The 24961-nt window shown below is 41.4% G+C and overlaps 1 protein-coding gene across 4 annotated transcripts in view; it reads left to right on the forward strand.

Annotated features, from left to right (window-relative positions):
• CPVL (carboxypeptidase vitellogenic like) overlaps positions 1-24961 on the forward strand; it is a 126994-nt gene that overhangs the window by 31221 nt on the left and 70812 nt on the right. For all 4 annotated transcript variants that reach the window (XM_077856378.1, XM_077856381.1, XM_077856379.1 and 1 more), the window contains exons 4-7: positions 9160-9274; positions 10436-10494; positions 12160-12239; positions 17964-18030. In XM_077856378.1, coding sequence (XP_077712504.1) covers positions 9160-9274; positions 10436-10494; positions 12160-12239; positions 17964-18030 — 321 coding nt within the window. The remainder of the gene's footprint in view (positions 1-9159; positions 9275-10435; positions 10495-12159; positions 12240-17963; positions 18031-24961) is intronic.

A 24961-nucleotide genomic window follows, 5' to 3' on the forward strand; every position in this document is an offset into this window, starting at 1 on the left:
GTGTGAGGACATCCAGTAGTAATGCCCTGCCCTAGCTGGGCTCCCAGACCACAAAGACCCTCGGCAAGCTCACAGTCCTGGCTCTGGCTCAGTGACCACCTGGCTCAGCTCCCTCAACATGGACACCATACATCCCAGGCCTTTTCAATGAGCAGGTTCCCCTAAGTTTCCTAAGCCACCTCTCTGTAGCCCCCCCACCAGCCTTGACTACCTATACCCATGGCTAGTTTCTCACAGCCCTCCCAGTGTGGATATTGTGCACCTCAGGTGGTGTGTCACCCTCAAACCAGTAGACTCTCCCACCAGCCACAGACCACTTTTCCCTGGAGGCCCTTCCTGCTTGCCCATGGATTGTTGGCCAGTAATGAGCCAGGCAACCCAGTGAACTTCTCAGCCACCCAGTGGGTACAATCACCCTTTCTCTAGTGAGGTCTAGACCACAGCCTTGGGATGTAAGCATTACACCTTGGGACATAAGCCTTGGGAAGAGCCCCATCCTCACCATATGAGTTTGTCCATCCATGGGCACTCAGCTCAGGGTATTCTTTATGGTTCTCCTTACATATTTATGGTTATCCCCTGTTATAATGAATATCTCTTTAAAATTTCCCTCTTCCTTGGTGGACACAGGAAGCAAATCCAGCATGCTGGTATTTGGCCAACACTGAGGATGTGGCCCATGCGGAAGCAGACCCCTCTGGCATTGCAGTTCCACTTTTGCCCAGCAGTGGGTGGATATGATACCCATGGTGGTTGGGGACCAGAGCCAACACTGGAACTTGTAACAGAATTAAGGGTCAATGTTTTCATGTAAAAAATAATAGTAATTTAAAAATAGGAAATTTTAAAATTTAAATTACTATATGGCTTCTGTCTTCTGATTGGACCTTAACTAATATAGCCAACCTATTCTTTATTTATTTTTGTATTTAGTTTTTTAGATAGAATGTGTGGCAGAGGGTGGGTGTAGGAGACGGAAAGAGAATCTCAAGCAGGCTCAACACCCAGTGCAGAGCCCAATGTGGGGCACAATCTCATGACCTTAAGATCATGACCTGAGCTGAAATCAATAGTCAGATGTTTAACTGACTCAGTCCCCTGGGCACCCTTAGCCAACCCATTCTAAATCCTTCTTTCCTACCCAGAGACATCAAGAGCAGAAAGTGGGATCAACTGGAAAGGCATTGGGAGCCAGGGCAGCCAATCTTTCTATCCCGGCCCTATTCTGTCCAAGACCATAGGACCACTCATCTGTGCTTCATTCTTCTCTCTTGGCAGATTAACATGCTTTGTTTCTCCACGTATCTGGCAGAAAATGGCTACCCTACAGTTTCCACCTTTTCCTGTCCTTGAATCATGCCATCAACAGAGATCAAATAGCATTTCTGCTAGGGGCAGGTGTGACCGGCCCACTTTGGATCAGGTGTTCTTTCTTTATCCAGTCAGCTAATGCTGAGAGTGTAGTTTCATGTGATATAAACATGGCTAGTGGGCCTTTTCTGTTGATAAATGGAGGGTCAGTTCTTAGAGAAGGGGTTGTGGACTAAACAGATCTCTTAAAATATGTCTGCCACAGAAGGCTGCAAATCCATTAGTCATACAGCAAAGATTTGGATGTCATAGACATTGTCTTCAGACTTATACTGTTTATCTTCTCTTTGCTATTATTGTATTTAAAGCATCAGAGGTCTGTAAGAATAGAAGGTAGGTGAGACAAAACAAGAAGAAAATAGCTGAAAATGATACATTATAGATCATTCCATCCATAGAAATATTAGAACTGCAGAAACCTTTGTGTGCCTGATTAAAATGGAGGAAGAAAGTGACTAACTTTTTCAGCCATTTCTTTGTTTGCATCAAGAATGGGAAAGTCAGGCTTTTCTCTGATACCCACCCCTATACTCCCATTCATTCTAAATTCCACCTTTCTGGCAGGAGACACCAACAGAGAAGCCATAATGCTCTCATGAAGGAATGAGAGCCTTTGTACTCGGAAGGAGAAAGGTAGAGAAGATTCTGCGGAGTGTAAGTTGGCACAGATTAATGAGATGACTCAAAGCTCAAGGAGAGTCAGCATAAGCTTGGTAGTGACGTAAGAAAGCCTCAAAACAGAAAAATATGTTTGAGGAAGTTAGTTTTCCATTGATGGTGCAGAGGCAACAATCACAGTAAAGGGAGATTTAGTAAGAGGTCAACACCAACCACTGTAAGTAAAATTCCTCCAAACAGCACAGAATGTTTTAAGCGAGCAGTTCATATATATTGAGAGTGTGTGGGTAAAACAAAAATGTTACTAGTTAGCTAACTAACAATTCTAGTCACAAAACTAGTTGCTTTAAATAAATAAAAAAAAAAACAACACCCTGCCTTGATTAAACCATTAGTCTAGCAGCTGAAGTATCAGCTGAACTTGGGTCTGTGTGGCAAGATGGGAGTCCATTCAAACCTACGTGGGGGAATTTCAAGACATTTACTTGGGGTACTAATGACTTCAATTAAGATGGAATACATTACTTAAACCAAGCAAATGATCAGCTTCTGCATGTAGAAGTGTGAAGTGAGCTTTAATTAATTTACTAATTGCATTTCTCATCTTAACCGGTACCATTGATTTGGGTCTGTTAGTGGCTTGGTTCCTGCTCTCACTTACAAAGTATGGTATTCCTTATGGGGTGGGTGGGAGGAATGGGGTGGCTAGAACGTACCCTGGGCATTGGCAGACAATGCTGCTCTAATACTTGCTGAGATACCTAGGATTCCCTAGGGTCACTCCCATATGTCCTGTGTATAAAATGCAATCAAGCTACTTCAGAGTACCAAGATTGGCAAATTTTTATTACCACTCCCACCCCCCAGTATATGAACTCACTGCTTTGTTGATACATGTAAAGCCTGAGTAGGAGGTTATCTCTACCAGGAAATACAGTGGGGGCCTAGGAGGACAGACGGAAGGTGAGTATGGTTTGATGGGGAGTGGGGTGAAAAGGAAGACTCATAGCATAAGAGGACACCATCCATGGAGGGCATGTCCATGTGGGGAGCAGTAGGGCAGGAGAGTTTGGTTTCATTACTGTTCACATGTATTTTTGTGTGCTCACTTCGAAACAAGGAGAAAGGAAGAAACTGGTGTTTCTAAGAATCCTTTATGTACAGAATGTCAAACCAAACAAATATAACCTATTTAGACAGAAGGTAGATTTTTTTCACCATTGTTATGAATAAATATTGGAATGTGCTAACGTGAGACACTGTAAAACGTCCATCTGTAGAGATTCTAAAAAACTAAATAGATACCTGTTTCCTTCTGGGCTTTTCATTCTGGAACAAACCCTTGAGGAAGGAGTGTCCAAGTTCATGAATCAGCCACCAGGGGTCACCAGAAGAATTTAAAGGGCTTTTGAGGCAAAACCCTAGTTTCTTGCTCACCAACAAAAGGTGCAGGTTTGTGGGACCTGTGTGCCCACACTCGTCTTTTGGTGGAGAAACTTCTCACTTAAATATTTACAACTCCTTTGTCCTTTCCTTTATATTTAGAATTTCTTTGTCCCTTCTTCATCATCATCAGTTCACACCACACGACTCATACCTATAGGTCATTAATAGAGATTTTATTTTCTTTTTAAATTAAATATATAAATGCTTATTAGTAGGAGATTACTCATCTTTCAGATCTTAGCTCAAATGTTAGCCTCTCAGCAGACACTTTCTTTAAGAGCTCAATATAATGGCTTTCCATTGCTCTCTCAGATCACCCAGTTATTTCATTACTTATTTATTACCTGTCTTCCCACCTCACCAGAGAAATAATCAGAGCTATCATTTAAACAGATGTGCCAGGCACAGCTGTAAGTACTGTGCATACATTAACTCTTTGAATCTGTACCACAACCATATAAGATCAACATTATTATTATTATTTTCAAGCAGAGGACACTGAGACACAGAGTAGTTAAGCAACTTGCCCAAGGGCACACAGCTGTAAAATAAAGTAGTTGGAGGGATCCCTGGGTGGCTCAGTGATTTAGCACCTGCCTTCGGCCCAGGGCATGATCCTGGAGTCCTGGGATCAAGCCCCACGTCGGGCTCCCTGCATGGAGCCTGCTTCTCCCTCTGCCTGTGTCTCTGCCTCTCTCTCTCTCTGGGTCTTTCATGAATAAATAAATAAAATCTTCAAAAAAAAAGTAGTTGGAATTCAAACCTTGGCAGTCTGGTGCCAAAATCCATGCTCTTAACCATTATGTATCCTACCTGTCTGTCCATGATCTGGTCTGCATCCTCAGCCTTGGAACAATGTCTGTCAATGCTGTATGTTAAATGCATTAATACATTGTGTTGAATTAAAAAATGCCATACTGTTTGGTTAAATGATCATATGTACTGTTATGAAAAGATTTTCATAACATGTTAAGTGAGTACAGCAAATATAGAATACTATGCATTCTGATCCTCTTTTCAGAAACAAAAATTATTTACACACAAAGGATATGTGACGTCTACAAAATATTTATATATGTGTGTGCTGGAGGGGCATAGAGAAAAATCTGGAAGATTAAACATCTTCATAATCATCTCTAGGGACCATGATTGGTAGGGTAAGGGGGATTAAAAAATACTTAAATGCATAAATATTTAAATATTAAATATATATTAAATATATACATATATTAAATATTTTTTTAAAATATTAGTTAAGAGTAAGTGCTTTCTTAATAACATAACAAGTTCTAAGGAAAATTTTTAAAACTTTTGACGAAAATAAATGTCCTTTTCCTCTTGTTCTGTACAGTCTTAAATTATAGTTTCAAAATAATAGATACTTTAAAAGTTCTGACCTTTGTAAATCTGTAAATGAATTAAAGCAATTGTTTCCTTTTTTTTTAAATAAATGTGTTTTTTATTGGTGTTCAATTTGCCAACATATAGAATAACACCCAGTGCTCATCCCATCAAGTGCCCCCCCTCAATGCCCGTCACCCAGTCACCCCACCCCCCGCCCACCTCCCCTAAAGCAATTGTTTCTTACTTCATTTGTTCTTAAGTTTTGCAATGTGGTTCTGATCAGGATGTCTTCATTTACTTTTCTTCTTTCCTAAGTTGGTGTGGAGAGTGAGAGAGGGCTACATTCTCACAGTTGAGAGCTAAATAGATCACCCTATGAATTATCACACAATAGCTTTATACCATTAATTATTATATGTGTGACATCAGGATGTCCTATCACATTACAAAAGTCTTCACGCTGTGATATAACTAACTCTTGGGATTTATTTATTTATTTATAAATATTTTATTTATTTATTCATGACAGACACACAGAGAGAGGCAGAGACACTGGCAGAGGGAGAAGCAGGCTCCCTGTGGGGAACCTGATATGGGACTCATCTCAGGACCTCAGGGTCACACCCTGAGCCAAAGGCAGATGCTCAACCACTGAGCCACCCAGGTCTCCCTACTCTTAGGATTTTAGCATTGAATATGTAAACTTTTATTTTCCAGCATCTGACTTTTGCATTTCATCCCAGATAAGGGCAGTATTAATTCATAGGTTGGTTGGCATATCAAGGTAGAAAGATGTGTGCATGGAGTTTTCTTTAAACATGGGCTTCCTCGAGGGTTGTTGAGCTCATTCACCTCCTTCAGGAAAGTACATTTGAGGAGCAAGGTCAGCTGAGGTTGGAGGTGTGTATGCTGATCTCTTATTATTGAAGCATTCCAAGAATGCAGTGTCCTGTACTTCAAAGTTGCATAATAAATATGTTTGGCACCAATGTGTTTGACTTCACTTTGTAGTGTGGCCTCTCAGGGTCAGGCTATTTTTCTGAGAGCCCAGAGGTCCCATCATTGTGCCAGATCACAGGAAGGGACATGAAAAGCTAGAGGAGGGTAGGGCAGAGACCAGAGGGCCTGGGCACCAGAGTGGACAAACTTCCTTTGCCTGCACAGATTCTCAGCCCTGCCTTCACATCAGAACCACCTGGGGACTTTTAAAAATGTCCATGCCTGCCTCACCCCAGACCAATTGGGTTGGAATCACTGGGATTTGGGCCTAGACAGCATTTTTTTTTTTTTTATTAATAAAGCTATCATAATGGGTGGCCATGGTTGAGAACTGCTGGCTGTAGCACACTGTGGCTTCTAGAAGCGCCTCTGCACATTAGGAAGGAAGTGGGGGCTGGGTATCCACTGGAATGGGTGGACTCACAGTATGTCACATCCCCAGGGAGGCTGAGATCCATTGCTTCTCGACCTCTGATATGCTCCCCTGCTGCGTGAATACAAATGGAAGGTGGTCTTGCTGAGTGGTATTAAAGAGCAAATTAGAGGGCCTGAGGAAAGCTAAATATCCCTTATTCATACAAAGCACCCTCAGTTGGGGCCAAGAGGGTTAGAGCAGAGCTGGTTCTATTTATTCGGTCCAGCAGAGTTTGCAATATCATTTCATGATACATTTTCTCATGCCTGGGAGGTGGGCATTATTACCATTTCATGAGGAACCTGCGCTGGAAGGATCTGAAGGCCAAGATCACACAGCTGTATTGTGGCCAAGTAGAACCAGAATCTGTGGCTACCAATGTCACGGCTCACCCTATGTCCCCACAGCAGTCTTAGAAAGCCATCTTTGATTTTAATAGTTCCTGCTTCAACTTGTAAGACAAGACCCTAGTTCTCTTGACTCCTTTATGGACATTTGGACTTCTGGCAAGAGGTTAGTGAGAAACCAACCAGGGAAGATATCAGCCAAAGGAGCAAGGAGAAACACCCAGCAACCCACTTTTCCTATTCTCTCATATAGGGATCATTTTCATTAAAACCATCTATAAACTCCTAGGGTCTCTTTAATATAGCAATAGCTGACATGAGCAGAACACGTACTCTATGCCACTCACTAGACTTTTTGAAGATTAATTTTAGTCCTTCTATCAACTATATGGCATAGGTACTATTATTTTTTTATGTAAGTACTATTATTGATTCCTGTTTTACAGATGGGGAAACTGGGGTTCCGGGAGCTTAGGCCGCTTGCTTAAAGTCACACAGCTAGTGGATAGTAAAGCCCAGATTTGAATCCAATGTGGGGCAGGAGCTCACATACTTACCTGTTATACTGGGCTGACTGACTCTTAAGAGTTACAGCCCTGCTCATCTGAGTTCTCAGCCTGACTCTGGGCCCCTACCTTTTCTGTTTCTTTAATTATAATAATTCTTTACACTTACTGTGCCTCTATCAGACATTAGGTGTTGTTCCAAGGGCTTTACAAGTTTTATTTAATTCCTTGATGCTGGAGAGTGGACCCCAAGGAAACCCACAGAGAGGCTCCTGTCCCTAGAGAGGCTCCTGTTCCTAGAGAGGCTCATGACCAGCTGACAGCTGTTCTTACCAGTGCCTTCCTTTCTGCAAGGTCCCCTTGTCCCCTTTCTGAAGCTGCTAAAGGACTATGTCAGACTTCTGATGACTGGAGAAGAGAAATCCCTCTCCCCCATCTGTCCTCACGGTTAGAACCCTCTGGTCAGCTCTTCGGGTTCCTGGTGGTGGTGCCTCAGATCACCTCCCCTTGGGTTAGTCTTGCCTCTGCCCATAGCCTTCTCACATCATCCACACAGACATAGCCAGGCCAATCAGACCTTTAAACGAAATCCTCATTGGTCTCTGTGTGACTGGGCTAAGCAAGGGGTTGCAGGATTTCATTCTGAGCTGAAGTAATGAGATCCTTGCTTGCTGAGCCCAGTTGACCGACCTCAAATGAGCCACAACCCCCAGTGAACACTCACTGTCACATCCAACTGTGAGCCTCCCCAGAGCCACTTTGAGCTCTTTCCAGATAGCTCTGGAGGATTCACTTAGGGCCAGATGTCCTGTCATTCACAGCTCTTACATCCAGCTCTTCTCTGTCATAAATATTTTCCTCCACCATTTTCTTCTGTCTGTGGCATCATTCCCTGGCTCCTCTCGTGGCTGGATCGTTCTAGAACTTAGGTCTTATTCAGCTCAGAATCTCAGAGTCCTTCCTATGATCACTTGGGTTTAAAGGAAGCACTATACTTTTCTGCGCTCACCCACTTTCTCTTTTTGTTTTAAGATTTTATTTCTTTATTTGAGAGAGAGACAGCACAAGCAGGGGGAAGAGCAGAGGCAGAGGGAGAAGCAGACTCCCCACTGAGCAGGGAGCCCAATGCTGGACTCCATCCCAGGACCCCAGGATCATGACCTGAGCTGAAGGGAGACACTTAAGCTACTGAGCCACCCAGGCACCCCCTCACCCACTCTCTTAACATCACTTTTATTTCCTTTACACACTCTGTAATCATTGGGTTTATTCCTTTACTTACTTACAGTCTGCATTTCCATGAAAATGTAAATTGGAAGAGTGGTTTGTTGATGTTGTTGCTGTTTCACTCACTGCCCTGCTTTGTAGCTACTTCCGGCATGGTGCCTGACACATATGAGGTGCTCAATAAATATGTAAAGAGATATGAAAGAAGTAAAGACCCCTCTGTCGTTGAGGTTGATGGTATTGATTCTACAGCCAGAAGCTCATTTTTTGTCATCCCACCCCTGCCAATGACCTTTTCTCATTTACCTCTTCCTTATCTCCCCAATCAATTCATCCTTGTTTAGGGTTTTGTTGCTATTGTTTGCATTGGCTAAACCACTCTGGGCCTGTGTGCTTCTTCTCAGTTTCCTTGTGGTGGATAAAGTTGCTGTTGTCCTTGTGAACACCCTCTTAGTGAATTAAATCAGAAAGGCAGTTTGGGCAAGCTGTCACCGAGGAGGGTGAATTCTTTGCTATGTGTCTTTGGGAATCTGTTGGTCAAACGCAAGTTTAAACAGCTAAAAAAAATATGACCGTGCCCTAGGCATAGTGTGCTGGGTTTGTAGGGGGCATACAGAGGCGAAGCTTCTATATTTAGTGGGTTTTTTGGCTATTGGCAGGGAAAGACTGAACTGAGCAAGATAGATACTAGCATTGTGAGGCAAATACTAATTTAAGATAAGAGACAACCAGCACTTCGCTTGTCATGGGGAGCGGTCACTGAGGTCTGGGAAGGCTTTATGAGATGTCATCAAGGCAGTAAAAGACACAGGATCAGGATAAGTTAGCTTGAGTGTGTTCTTTTGCTTAGTACTCTGTGTGGTCACTAGCTTCTCTGTCCCTTTAGGTAGACCCAGCAATTGCTCCTGTAGTTCTCTGGCTGCAAGGAGGGCCAGGAGGTTCATCCATGTTTGGACTCTTTGTGGAACATGGACCTTTTTTTGTCACAAGTAACATGACCTGTAAGTACTGCTTGGACTCTATCTTCCTATGGAGAAGTTTTCACCTGAACCTTGTATCTGCTCCGGAAAAAATTGAAAGTGTACATGAAACCACAAGGAATAGCTTAATAGTTTTCAATTAGAAAAACATAGCTGTCTGGCAATGTCGATCCAAGAAGGAGGAGCCACCATAGTGAGCATCTTGGCTGTGCTGCTTCCTCCCCTTGAAATTTGGGTGAAAGGTTCTAAGCTGTTTTCTTGCAGTCAGCTGCTGACTCAAGCAATCTGGGCTTAGGAAAACAGTTGGTATCTATTACTATTTGGGCGAGTCCTTTTGCATGAGACTAATGGGTGGAATCATATCCCTAATTATTCACACAAACTGAACACTTTATGGTTCAGTTGCATGCAGGATCAGATATCTTGGAAGCGAGATGCTATGGGTTGGGGGGTTGGGTCAGAGGAAGGAGAGGAGGAACCATACCTGGCTGTAACCTGGTTTCCCTCCATCTCATTTTCAGGGGATAAGGGAGATTGTTTACTTTCCCTGGGTCAGAACTTGGAGGGTGAACTATTCTGTGACTCAGGTATAAAAACACGTATGCCGGGCAGCCCCGGTGGCGCAGCAGTTTAGCACGGCCTGCAGCCCGGGGTATGATCCCGGAGACCCGGGATCGAGTCCCACATCGGGCTCCCTGCATGGAGCCTGCTTCTCCCTCTGCCTGTGTCTCTGCCTCTCTCTCTCTCTGAATTAAAACATAAAAAAATAAAAGCATGTATGCCAATTCTGTTGGAGTTGATCTCTTTAGCATTGGCTAGGGGTAAAAGGATTCAGAAGGACCAGATAGTTAAGAATGGTTGATTGGATCAGACAGATGGGTTTATCCTATAGGTGATTGATGAATATTTTCATTGAACCAGGTGCACGGGGTCTTGTTTTCAAACTTCATTCTAGATGTAGAAACCCTCTGGGTCCAGGAAAAGTAAAGGAGAGGAGAGGAGAAGAAAAAGGTACTGGTGTCTGTTCTCCACTGTGAAAGTATGAAGCAACGTTAGAGGGATACCAGGAGTTCATTCATGTGATGGGGACAGGTGGGCTTGTTGGGCTCCTGAGCAGACCTATGTCCTAGGTGCGATATTTCGTTAAAGACCCAGTCTCAAACCTCTTCTCTGTTTTACTAGTGCGTGCCAGAGACTTTCCTTGGACCACCACACTCTCCATGCTTTACATTGATAATCCAGTGAGTATCTATCAAATGTCACTGTGGGCCTTTCTTGTCTTTTTTCTTTTTATAAAGTACTTTTAAGAAATAGGGGAGGAAGGGCAATAGAGACTTAGAGTCTTTTTGCTTTTTAAAATAGAATTCAAAACATAAATAAATAAAAATAAAATTCAATCTGTTCAAAAACACACTTGAGATTTAGCTTTTCTAACATGTATCATTAAATCCAAGTTTGGGAATTTTGCTTGCTACTTTGTCTCCTTCTCTCATTTTTAATCTTATGAAATGTCCTGTTCAGTGATTTACAGCATCTAGGGTAAGGGATTAGTTTCTTTCCACTGATGATATAATATCCTGTGTTATTATGTAGTATTAGAATTCCTAATCTTTTTAACAGAGTTCTAGGTTTAAAAAGTCAAAACCGGTCTCCTTCATTTATCACGGTGAGCCTCATCTAGGAACAAAAAGTGGAATTCTTTTTGGGATGTTCTTCTGAAATGGAGTCCAGTAAACAACAAAATAAAAGAGTAACTTTAGGATAAGCTTCTGTTGATCAGGAGTATCTTTAATCCCTAACTAATTTCTTTGATTTCTCTCACTTTCCGGATGGTTCAAAGAGGAAACATAAATAGGGATAAAAGGAGTTGAACATACTCATTCCTGCCTTTCCCACCAAGTTTTGTCAACCATCCTCTTTCCTAGTTTATAATTACATATTTATGTTGCATGACCTGAATGAAATGTCCTTGTTCCCTTGTGTGTTTGGGGAAAACAAAAACAAAAGCAAAAATACTTAGGCCTGGTTGAGGTGCATCCCTTTCAGAAATTATTGACACAAACTAAATTGCTAGCTTCTTAATTTTATAGCTTAATTGTCTATGAATCTCTAGGCATAAGGAAATATTAGTTTAAAACTAATCTTTATTTTCAAACCTACCTAACTGAAGGTGAAGGGGCTTAGTGGCCATATTCCTCACAAATGAAAAAGCAAAACACACACACACACACACACACACACACACACACACACTTTTTCTCTCCAGCCTAGAGAGTTCCTTCTTGTCAGAACAGAGCAATACACTCTCCAGGTTTCAGAGAGGAGATAACTTTGGGTCTTCTGATACTGCTATGGGGGCCAGGAAAGGTGAATTCCTCCCCCTTAAATCAACATCTGACAGGGTCCCCACTCTGGAATCAAGAAAGCTCACTCCCTGACCTCAGGGCAGAGCTTTGTGCTGATTTTTTTTTTTTTTTTTTAAGAGAGAGAGAGAGAAAGAGCACAAGAGGGGTGATGAGAAGCAGAGGGAGAGGTAGAGAGAGAGCATCCCAAGCAGACTTGACCTTATTATCAGGTTCCTGAGCGAGGAACCTGATACTGGTCTCCATCTCACGACCCTGAGATCACAGCCGGAGCTGAAACCAAGAGTTGGATGCTCAGCCAATGAGCACCCAGGCACCCCTATGCTGATATTGTATTTGGGTTTGGAGGAGAGGAGAGGAAAAAGGTGAAATGCAGTATCCTTTTGTGAGGATGGCTAAATGTACGTGGGGTAGAGGAGAAATCTGAGGTCAGAGGCTTGGCCTTTGGAATAAGGTTGATTTCCTTCTGGTGTGGTAGCTCCCTGCCGGATCCAGGGCATGTGCTTCTCTGTGTTTACACCTGCTTATTTATTTCACCTTCAGGTGGGCACAGGCTTCAGTTTTACCACCAGCCCCCAGGGATATGCAGTCAACGAGGATGATGTGGCACGGAATTTATACAGGTAAAAGGACCAGGCTTCCTCTTGGCTTTCTTCAGACCAAATGTTTTTCTGTTTCAATAGGGAGATTCATCCAATAGTATAACTATTACTGATTGGCCCTCGTGATCTCATTCTTAAAAGACATTTTAAGAACACTTCTTCCTCTTCTTCTTCTTCTTCTTTTTTTTTAAGCATTTTAAGAACACTTCTAAGGCAGCCCCAGTGGCTCAGTGGTTTAGCACCGTCTTTGGCCCAGGGTGTGATCCTGGAGTCCCAGAATCGAGTCCCACATCGGGCTCCCTCCCTGCTTCTCTCTCTGCCTGTGTCTCTGCCTCTCTCTCTTTCTCTCTGGGTCTCTCATGAATAAATTAATAAAAATTTTTAAAAAAAGAATACTTCTACATGAGGAGTTCACATCCACACACATGCGTGTGCACATTTGGTTTATTTTCCCCTTTGTTTTCTTATCACTGAAAATTGTGAAAATGACAGCAGGGAAAATGACAAGGAAGGCCGGAATCCTAAGGCATGATTGTAATCTTATAAAAATAGCCTTTAAAAAAAAAATAAAAAAATAAAAAAAAATAAAATAAAAAAAAAATAAAAATAGCCTTTAAGAAACAATAGAAACAGAGCAGAATAATTCCACCAAAGATGATTTTCAAACTTTTCAGCCAGATGCCTGAAAGGATTTTGCTTTCTTTCCAGCATTGCATTTTAACTTTGCATTTGCTTGGAAACATCTTCTTAGATGCTTGCTTGTTTCTTTTCTTTCTCCCCTTTCTTTCCATTCATGATTCCCATGCTCAGATTGTTACTAGTCTCTTATTTTTTATTTCGTCTCACAAAGTTAATCTTTTACTAAAAAGAAGAAAAAAATGGAAGGAAAATGTAAAGTTGTAAGCCTGGTCAAACAGTGTACATATAATTTTTTTTCCTTACTCATATTTGTTATAGCTATTTTTAGTACTTTTTTTTTTTTTTTTTTTTTTTTAAGTAAGTGACCGTTCTTATTTGGTCACATTTTTTCCAGTCTGTAAATTATTACTAGAGATCAAGCCCTGAATTCTTTGAGGTCATTCGGGCCCCACATTATGCATCATAATAATTTTCTCAAAGAATCCTAGTGGCTTGAAAGAGTTAACCAGTTTCCCTATTGCCGGGTTGCAGCAAACACTCCTTCTGCATGGTGAGCAAACCCAACCCATCCCTAAAGTGAAAGTAAATCTAATAGAAGTCAGAGTGTTTTGATCTCTGACAGAAGTTTTCCGTTTTATTTTTCTTTCTCCCTAAGGCAGATGGCTGGGGGAACAGAGGAAAGAGGAGCTTCCGGCCTTTCTTCCAGAGATATTTCTCTCTCTCTTCTTTGCTGACCCAGAAAACAATATGGCTGCTGTTTTCTGCACTTTATTTGTTCTGTGTCCCATTATTTTAACACTTCCATTCAGTTTACCAGGGGGATAGCTAAGACCCCATACTTGTGCTTCCAGGTTCAGTGAGTCCTGGGGAGCATATTAGCCAGATTTCCACAGGAATCCCCCTTCTCCAGCCCAAGCTCAGGCACCTCTTCTTCCCCTATAGAGATATAATTGTGATGGCTGTCCTTACAAGTTTACTCAAGCACCGTGAGCGGTGACTGTGTGTTCTCATTTTACAGATAGAAAACCTACCTCTCCCCCTATGCCTCTCTACCCCCTCTGACCGTCTTTTGGTTTAAATCTAAACAAGCTCAGTTGTTTAACTAGCAAACACCCAGAGGGCGGAGGTTCTGTCGTGGAGAAATGCATCAGTGCCCTCTAAGCCAGAGCATGCAACCCTGCCATTCCTTTTCTGTCACTCATTCCCCTCCCCCAAAGATGGTCCCAACTTCCCATTGACCTTCCATGTGGATATTTACTGCTGACATGTGGTACATCTCCTCTTGCATGACATGTAAAGAGAACCTATTTCAAAGCATCCATTGTTTATAGCTGTTTTAGTTCTTTTTGCTTCAGGCTCTTAGAACTGGAAAATAGCTAATCAAGGGTAGTGCAGAAAACTGATTTCAGCTGTTTCCTTTATAGTTTACACTATTTGTTTCCCTTTGTGACTACATTCTTCTCTCCAGCTCTCCAGATGGGTGTTTGGAATAAGAAGGTCACTTTGAAACCTATAAATGGGTTACTACAGGTTTAAAGAGTGGACCTTCTTTTTCTCTCCCTAGCTTTTTTCTTCTTTTTTATTTTCTTTCCATTTTCTTTTCTTCCCCCCACCCCCCTGAAAATCCTATTCCTTTTGACTAGTAAAAGTCCATGGCTGTAAGGAGTAGACTCTTAACGAGGCATTTGACATTCACAACGTAGGCTGCTTTTCTTTGTGTTTGGAAGTAAAACTTTTTTTCTTTTTTTTCAACATTTTTATTTATTTATTAGAAACAGAGAGAGAGAGAGAGGCAGAGACACAGGCAGAGGGAGAAGCAGGCTCCATGCAGGGAGCCTGACGTGGGACTCAATCCCGGGTCTCCAGGATCACGCCCTGGTCTGAAGGCAGTGCTAAACCGCTAAGCCATTGGGGCTGCCCTTTTTTTGTTGTTTTTACTAACAACATATTTAAATATTCAATTTTGGGGGTATTTGGAACATGCTATTGAGCCTTAATGCCCCTCTGGTTTAAGTAATAAAAATAAATAAATGTACTAAAAAATAATACATTTATTAACTGATTTAGAATATGCTATCTAGTGCCATTCTCCTTCTGCCACTATTTATCAATTGCCTGCTATATGCCAGACACTGTTTCTGGTGCAGGTGATAGATCAGTCAAGGAGCCCTGAAGTCCTTGCTCTGGTGCTTACCGTCTAGTAGCCAGTCTGGTAGCATGCCTCAAGTTAGTTTGTTAGCAGCAGACGGAAATGATAGTATTATTCTATTCCACCTGTTAGTTGGTATAGGAAATAATATCAATTGCTAAACAAAACTTCATAACAATGACCATGAAATAGGTTTCATATATTAAATGAGAACACTGTGTGATTGGCATGGACAGAGCAGATCCTGGCCTGGCCTTCCTGGGTGTGGAATGAATGGGGAGGATGGCTGCCCATAGGCCTTATTTTAGCCTGGATTCTTTTGAACATCTTGTATTTATCATTCCTGTGACCCCATTCGAACTCACCAGATTCTCTGGTGCATTATCATTTCCATCTACCCTCTGTGCCCTGAACTCACCAACTTTCCTTTTTGCAAAATTTATCTGAGCAATAATTTCTTCCTTGTCATTGTCCTTCGCAAGCTCCGATTCTTCCTGATGTCCTTTAATGCAACTTTCTGCCACCAGGTGGCCTTTAACTAAAATTCTAGTTATTAGATAAGGCCCTTGGCACAATGCTAGCAAGGTTGCCAAATGGAATCATCTGGCAGAAGCATGCTTCCTGGGACATCTAGCTCTTGTGCTTGGATAAATGCGTGGAGTGTTGGGCAGCCCGGGTGGCTCAGCGGTTTAGCACCACCTTCAGCCCAGGGCCTGATCCTGGAGACCTGGGATCAAGTCCTGAATCAGGCTCCCTGCATGGAGCCTGCTTCTCCCTCTGCCTGAGTCTCTGCCTCTCTCTCTCTCTCTCTCTCTTTTCTCTCTCATTAATAAATAAAATCTTTTTCAAAAAAATGTATGGAGTGCATTCACAAGGACGTGTGTGTGTGTGTGTGTGTGTAAGTGTGTGTGTATTATGTATTACATATGTTTGCAGCTCTGCTTCTAAAATTTGAAACTTTATGTAGGTATGATTCTAGATTATATTTTTAAGCAAACTCTTGCCATGGAATAAGAATCATACACAGTGGACTAAAGCATGGGTGGCCTATGTGTATCTAACTTTTACTAAATTTATTTTTTTCATTCTTCACTCTCATTTAAGAAAGACCTACCAAGGGATCCCTGGGTGGCGCAGCAGTTTGGCGCCTGCCTTTGGCCCAGGGCGCGATCCTGGAGACCCGGATCGAGTCCCACGTCGGGCTCCCGGTGCATGGAGCCTGCTTCTCCCTCTGCCTATGTCTCTGCCTCTCTCTCTCTCTCTCTGTGTGACTATCATAAAAAAAAAAAAAAAAGACCTACCAAGAGCTTGCTATGATTAGCTGAATGTTTGTTCTGATGTTCTTGTGAAATTAAAACTATAACTTCCTCCAGTGGGGCCTTGACTTGGAAACTTCAGCGAGAAAATCCTGACATTTTCAAGCTAGAAGCCACCTGAGAGGTTAGCTCCTTGGACTAAGATTGCCAGATGAAATACAGAATACAGTTAAATATTAATTTCAGATAAATAAGGAATACATTTTTTACTCTAAGTATGTCCCATGTAGTATTTGGGTCATAGTTACACTAAACCATTATTTGATGTTTATCTGAAGTTTGAGTTTAATTGGACGTCTTGTATTTTTTTACTTGCTAAATCTGGCAACCCTGACAACTTTACCAGATTCTCTAAGGAAATAAGCTTTAAGCTAAAGCAGAAGGCTTAATTGAGATTTACTATATTAAATTGTCTATTGCTAGTCCAACTAGCAGGAAGAGAGACAGAGTAGTAGTTTTTAGCCTGAAGGCTGGAGAGGGAAGAGTGGAAAATAAACTCCTATTTTTATCTCTATGCTAAAGCCAGCTTATTGCTAGCACAAACATGGAAGCTATATAGTGCGGCCTCCCAGATTTAGTTGCTACAAAGACTTTAGTTACTATAAATAATAAATACAGAAATAACCAGAACTCTACAGTGGTCCTTAATGGTGGATTTTTATGGAGCCTTTGAAAATTAAGTACAGCCAGAATTGCAGTGGTTGTAATGTCCCAGTTTTGCTCCCTGTAACCCTTGAACTTTCTCCTCCTCCTGGTTTTGCAGGGCCTCCTTGCCTTTCATCTTCGCTGGATAGTTCATGGCTTTTAGTCCCTCGGCAGGAAGCTGGAACAAAAGCGCTGCTTCGTTTCTCAGACAATGCAATCTGGGCCAGCACGCTCATAGAGCGTCTGAGTTTCACAAGTTTTGTTTCCTTTTTGAAAGATTTTGGTCAAATAGAGAATCATTCCATGATCTACCCTTTTCTTGCTTATTATGAAATACTTCCTTGAGTCCGCTGAAATCTATTTCAGCAGAACTCATTCAAGTGTCTATTGGCATTCTTTACTGTGATTTGTTTTTGAGCCTAGATGCCACTGTACAGTTACTTCCATATCTGGTCATTCGATGGTTTTCTTGTAGACTATGGCCACTTTACAGCTTTTTTGTTCTTTGGTTATTAAAATGCTGAAATTTAGGGAACCCCATTGGAAATGTTCAGGCTTCCCCACAGGAAGAGGTTGGTAAGCCAGTAAGGTTCTCATTACTTCACCACAAACCCAGGCTAATGGGGTCATAAGGTTTGGGGAACTTCCTCCAAGAATTACTATAAGAGTAGGTGAAAGGTTGTATCACTTTGCTCAAGGGTCTCCTCAACAGCTAGATGGTCCATGTTGGAAACCCAGAGATTTGGAAATCTGCCCAGGGTGTTGACTCAACTTATTAATCTCATAAAGTATGCCCACAATTATTTTCTGACCATCCCCAGTGTGGAATGTTACATACATAACACTTTGAATATAATGCCTGTAGGAGCTCACAGCCTAATAGCATCTTACTTCAAATGTCAAACCTATATGTCAAACCTATAGATTTGGTAGCAGAGTGGGAGCATTAAGCTCTTCTGATGCCATTTGATTTTTTTATTGTTGTTCTTTTTGCAGTGCATTAGTTCAATTTTTCCTGCTGTTTCCTGAATATAAAGACAATGACTTTTATGCCACTGGGGAGGTAAGTTGAAGTTATGTATTCTCGTGAGCTTCCAACATCTTCAGGACTGAAAAACGTCATGACATGGTGATTCATTCATTCGGTCTGTAGAATATCCCATTTTCTGAATTTGTCTGATTCTTTCCTCAATGCTTAGATTCAGTGAAAACATTTGTATCCCATCAAGAGGCACATAATATCTGTTGGCCTCATTATTGGCGATGCTAAACTTGGTCACTTGGTCCAGGTGCTGCCAGGTCTCACCATTGGAAAGGTACTCCTTTCCTTTTGAAATTAATAAATAATGTGAGACCAAGTGAAAATCTGTTCCCCCCAAATCTGTCACCCAATAGTTTTAGCACTCATTGATGATTCCTGTCTGAATCAGTTATTCTGCTGGAGTCTTTAAAAATGGTGATTTTGGGGGGAATCTGTCTTCCTATAGAAATCACCTGGTATTCTTCTATAGAGAAAAATCTTTCCCTCCTCTTCTCTATTATTTACTTTTAAAAATATCACTGTGGACTCATAGTTTGTCATTTCTGTTTGATATGTTAAATTTTTTTGCCATTATTATTTTTAATATTCATATTTTCCATACTAGGTGGGGGAGCCTTTTCAAACTGGGCTTTGTGTCTTTTTGACAAGGCTCAATTAGTCTTTGAGCATTTCATTGCTTTTTGGCACAAATCTATGCTCTAGGATTGTCCTTTGGTCTCCCTGCCCTAACCCTGGAATCAGTCATTTCTTCAAGGAACCCTGGCTCCTTTTAATGGGAGATGGTATTTAAAACCAAGATCTGAGCACTAAGTATGCTCATTGCTATTGGGATGCCATTTCTTTTAGACTTTCTCTGTAGGCAGAACTGGGGAACAGAATGACTCCAAACTGCTACCCATAAATCTAATTCAACATCACAAGTTTCTTTATTCCTTTCCCCATTCTGTGTTTGTATACCCCTTCTCCCACATTATGGACTGTGTTTCCCAACAGCATCAGTGTATTTACCTCTTGGCTGAATCCTACAATATATGCAAAATGATTTTAAATTACTACATCAGTACCATTACCAGCAAGGAAACCTCCAACTTACTTTCAATATTTTTTTACTGTAATTACTTATATCCTTAGACTATATTTCATTACAGGTTTAAAAGTACCATCTTTAAAAGTTTTAAGAATTCTATTTTTTTTCCTAGGGCGACTATGTTATAATTTATTATGCAGTTAGGTTCACTTGCATAGGTTGACTTCAATTTTAGTGTTTGCTTTTTTCATCCATTTAAATTTAAGGTTATTTTAAAAATGTATAGCAGCCAATATTTTGAGAACACAAGAATCCCTAGGTGCTAGTTATACAACCATGAACAAAACAGGGCAATTTCTTACATTCCTACATTGTACAGGTAAAGGCAATGATAAATGAAGAAATAAAAATGCACTATACATCAAGCATGAAAACAGATAAAGCAGATGAGGGTTGCAGAGTGGTGGGGGTGCTATTCTGCATAAGACTGTCAGAGAAAGGCTCTTTGATAAGGGGGCAATCAGAAAGAACACTGAGTGTAGTACATGTAGTTTAGTGAGTGAGTTAGTGGAGCTATAGCTACAGTTATCTTGGAGAAGAGCTTTCCTGGAAGGAGGAATAGCAAATGCAAAGACTCTGAGTTGGAGACAGACTTGGTGTGCTCAAGGGAAAGCATGGAGCCACTGTAGAAAGATCTGAAATGAGAGAGGCAGGCAGATCATGTAGATGATCTATATCTAATATAGAATAAAGTTCAAAATAATGGGAAATCGTTGAAGGATGCAGTATTCACTGAAACAAAATTAAATTAGAATAAAATTCAATTCAACACACGCATTTTGAGTGACTGCTATGTCTGAGGCATTGGACAAGTATTGGAAATTCAACAGTTGATAAGACTGACTCTACCCTGAATCTGAACATCTGGCAATAAGTATAATACTGAATGAAAAATACAATTAGAGAAATAGTTATAAAGACAAATAACACGAGGACAGTGCAAATAGCTATGGGAGCTTCAGGAAATGCCAAGCAGGAGAGGTGACAATTAAACTGGATTTTGAAAGATGAGGAGGAATATGTTTAGTCAAGGCTCTTAAATTTATAAGTAACAGAAACTCTGTTCAAATGGCTTAAGTAAAACAGGAGAGGAGTTGATTCATGTTGGGTCATGGCCCAAACATTTTCATCAGGAATTTGTCTCTTATTCTTTCTTGATCTATTCACTAGGCTTTGCATTTTACTGGTTTCATTCCAAGCTGTGTTTTTTTCAGTGGTGCCCTTGTCCCTCTACTCCACTCCAGAGCTCTAGGTATAGCCTATCAGCTCAACTTTTCTTTCCCAATAATTCTACCCATTTTGCTGAATCTCATGTGATCCATTTGGATCCCATGCCTATTCTAGAACTAGCAACTAGGGTCAATGGGATGGACATATAGGCTGGCCATAATAGCACCGGAGAACCACCGCAGTGCTCTGGGAGGGGTAGGATCATAGGGGAACCCTCACCTTTTGAATCACAAGGCCTGAGAGTGGGAGATGAGTGAAGATGAGGGAAGATCCCAGTGATGATATCAGAGGAAGGGCTGGAAGGATGCTGAGCAAGCCCAAACCACAAATGTCTACTGTAAGAGAGTCAAGGTGAAAAAATAGTCTCAGTTTTTCCAAGGAAATGACAAGTAAATGGAACTAGGACTTTCTTTCTCTTCCACCTGCTTTCTTCTCTTTCTATTTGGCAGACTATTCTGTTTGGCATATTACCCTTACGTGTTTTTAAAGCCAGTTATTTGGTCAAGATTGTTTAGGACCTCTATCAATAATTCCTTGCTGTTCCTTCTCTTCTAACTCATTTCAGAGGCAGGCTGCACAAAACGACAGGAAGTGGCATTCCTGTCATTTTGGAAAGAACCCTGGAAAATACCCAGTGTCTACCTCTAACATAAGAGTGATCCGCTTACTGTGTAATTCCTGCCTTGCAAATAATGTGGCGATGTTGTTAACCGTGATGTTGGACTTTCAGCAAAGCTGCCAAATTCTGGATGAAAAATTTGTCTATTTCATGTCTGCCAGTGGTTTCACGCATGTAATTTTTGAATGTGTGTAGGAAAGGACAATTTTCTTTTTAAGTCCTTTGCTGTCAGGATGAATACTTTTAAGGAAACCTATGCCTTCCAAGTGATGAAGGAAGATGTGAATGAAGGCGGGCAAGACCTGGGATAGAGATGCAGTTGCCAGGCAGCATCATTTTCATATGAACTACTCGGGATACACTAAATCTAGGGTCCCATTTCTTTCTAGAAGGAAGAGCACTAAATAATAATAATGTGATGGTTCATTTTATTAGAATGCTATGTTCCTCCAGTCCAGTTTGTTCCATCTGGTCTCTTGTTTTAAGGCTAGGAGGCAGAATGGAAAAGTGGAAGGAGCTCTGGATTAATAATTGGAGACCTGAGATTCATTGCTGGCTTTGCCTCTCTGGATGGTTCCAAGCAAGTTCCTTAACCTCTCTTGGCCTCTGCTTTTCATCTTATAGTCAGAGGGTGTGGTTTTTAGATTAGATCACTTCCAGGGATATTTTGCTTTGCTAGGTGTTCAACTATAGTTGCCTAGATGTATTCATAAAGTATCTGTATATGATTTCAATTTTAATGTAGTACTCACCCTCTTTCTCTCTCTCAAAAAAAAAAAAAAAAAAAAAGTTATGATAGACTTTTCCCAAAAGGGAAAAAGGGAAATCCTTTCTCTTCAGAACTCCATTTCCACATACCCTTAAGGAGGGTTGTTTAGGAGGCTAAACAAATAATGCCGCTAATACAATAGAACAGTCCTTGAAAAATAAATGGTAAACTCAGAAATGGTTTTCTGATTTTCAGTGCAAATGTACTGGACCTGAATATCCTTCCCATTTGTATACTATGAATGAGGGTTAGCCTGATGCTCGAAGGGTTTGGAGCAGCTGTTCAGCACCCTGATTCTGGTGCAAGGGAGTCTGGAAATAATAACAATACCTACTACATACGATTGTTTTGAGCATTTAATTAGATAATCCTCCTCAAATATTTAACGGAGTGATGGCTGTGGTGAGTACCCAACACATGATGACTATTATTACCATTCATGGTGAAAAGCTGGATTAATATATTATGGTTCCAAAGCATATGGCCTAATGCATGTAGACAGGGGCTGAGATATTTAAAAAGTTCTCACTTATTTTGGGGATGTAGCATTGTCTCTCCTATTATTTTGAAATCATCTTTTTTTTTAAGATTTTATTTATTTATTTGAGAGGAAGAGAGAGAGCACATAAGGGGGAAGGGTCAGAGGCAAAGGGAGAAGCAGACTCCCCGCTAATCTGGGAGCCCAATTCTGGGGCTTGATCCTAGGACGCCGGGACTATGACCTGAGCCTAAGACAGATGCTTAACCAACTGAGCCACCCAGGCCCCCCCTGAAATCTTCAAAAGAAATTGTTTGCTTTAAAAAAAAAAAAAAAAAAAAGAAATTGTTTGCTTTGTCTAAAACATTGTGACGGAGTTTAGAAATTGATATTTGAAGTTCTGGATAGTAGCAAAATGTCTCCAGCTGGACCCAGGCTCCTTGCCCCTGGCAAGCCCACGACATTTGAATGACGTCAGTATATGTCCACTTTTCAGTTTGACCTAAGAAAGCACTACTAGGTTTTGAGTGTTGCCTAGGCGTTTGAAAAACCTGAAGTCATTAAGATAAAACCTAACATCAAAAAACTGGAAGCCAGGTAATTTGTGCAGAAGGAATACACAGAAAACTTGGGGGGTGGTTTGGTTAGAGTATAATTAGGGGAGGCTGTGCATAAGGTAGATTTTTCTGGTTTTCAGAAATTGATTGTAATTTTTTTGATGTGCAAGTTCAATTTTTAGTAGCAAATGTGTATGTAGAGGATCTTATTAAAATTGAGACTTATTTGAAAAAAACTTGAAATTCGCAGGCAGTGCGATGCAGAGGGAAGAGCTGCCTGTCTCCTTCCCTTCTCCCCATTTCTGCCCAGAACACCAACTGGAATTAATTTTCTCTAAAGAGAGACAAATGTGTCTGTAAATCACCCTCCTCAAGGCATGAAAAAAATGTACTTCAAAAAGAGAAACAAGCTGCATTTAATTCACATAATTAACTTTCTTTATAAGTGTTATCCTTTCTGAGCCAGTAACTATTAGTGAGATTGCTCTTGTTCTTGAGGTACAGACACACTTTAGAATCCTCTCAAGTGTCCATGGGCCCAGCTAGAAGTTAAAGCAAAACAGCCCTCACTGGAAGGCAGAGAGGGAGGTGGCGGCAGGAAGGGGGACTGCCCATTGTTCTCTGAGCATGTGGCTCTGTGCCCACTCCTAGGAAACATTCTGCACCTATGGGTGGTTGAGGCAACAAACGCGGAGCCCATCCAAAATGCCAGAACATGTGGCTAAAACTGGGCATCTCTTCTTGATCAGCAGGAAGGGGCCTACTCTCCTCAGAAGCAGTTTGGCAACCATGGTTAATTTGAGGGCCAAATAGAGGCAAAACTTTGATGCTATTTAAAAATCAGTGAGCTTAATAGGATATTTTATCTTCATCTGCATGAGTGAAGTCCTGCTGGGATCATGGAGTTCGACAACCTTTGTTGTAATCATCGTGGTCCACTGGGTTCAGGTTGCAGGTTCCCGGTAGGTGAGAGCCGTGTTTGTGTGATTTGTTTCATACGGTCCTGAGAACAGCATTCATTGAATGTTACAGAGCAGCACTGTGCCAGGTTGTTGCTAGATAAGATAAAAATACTGATGATATTTCTCTCCGGTATCTTTTCATCTCCCTCCCATAGCTCTTCTCTCCCTGCCGCTGTGTCCCAGACCCTGGGGACCATCTTTTCTACTCGCTTATTTTCCAGGGCTGCCAGGTACCCTGCCCCCCACCCTCAGCCTTCCATTCTTTCCTTCGCTGTATTGTGCTCAGGTCCTGTTTCTCCATGCTCCATCTCCATCATGATTGTTCTGTTTCTCTTCCCCTTTCTGACTTACCAGCACACTGTCCATTAGAAAAGATCTGATACATTAAACGTACTCCCAACATGCTTGTGTATGAATAGAGGACAGAGCCTGATTTATAGAAAGATAGCTGTAATGGAGGCATTTCCAGCACTGATGTACAAGCAGCAGTGAGAGAGGAGAACTGTCTTGCAGGCCTATACCATTATCCTTTTAGCCCTGGCTTGAATTTGGTAGCCAGAAAGGACCTTCAAGAATCTTATCATTCACCTGTTCTATTTGTAGCTCGTCTTTGAGAATATTGGAAGTGGACTGTATGGCAGGCATGGTGCTAAGCCCTGTTTCATGTATGTCGTCGCTGCCTTCTGAAGTTTGCACTGTTATTATCATCCCCATTCTACAGCTGAGATGACTGAGGCTTAAAGAGGTTAGGTCGGCCTTACCAAGGTCACTCAGCCAGGATTTGGACTAAAGCAGCCAGATTCCAGGGCCTAACGACTACAGACAAGAAGCTAAGGATTGGAACCCTGCTTATGTAGGTGCTATCTGCAGCCTGGGTGCTCTGTCCGCAAAACTTCCATCTCCAAGATCTGCAGTCTCCCAGAGAGCAGGTGCCCTGTCTATAGAAGGGCGTCAACACCTCTTCCATATTTTCTGGAGAATCTCTTAAGCTTTATCAACCTTATTCAAACAGGAAAGAAGTTCCCTGTCTTTTTGGATATTTCTGTCTTTTGGGCAAAGACTGAGTTTTAATCATAAAGACTAAGCTTTGATCATATAAAGTTTTATGGAGTAAATGGAAGTTTCAAGTGATAAAAAAGCTTGAAGTCCACAGAATGCAGTTATGTTTCATAGCTTGGAACTTGCTGAATTTTATTAGATGACATTCAAGCTGCTTTAGCTCTTGAGCTCATGACAAATGTCTACTTTCA

The sequence above is a fragment of the Canis aureus genome, chromosome 18 (genome assembly GCF_053574225.1).
Source record: "Canis aureus isolate CA01 chromosome 18, VMU_Caureus_v.1.0, whole genome shotgun sequence".
NCBI classification, from domain to species: Eukaryota; Metazoa; Chordata; class Mammalia; order Carnivora; family Canidae; genus Canis; species Canis aureus.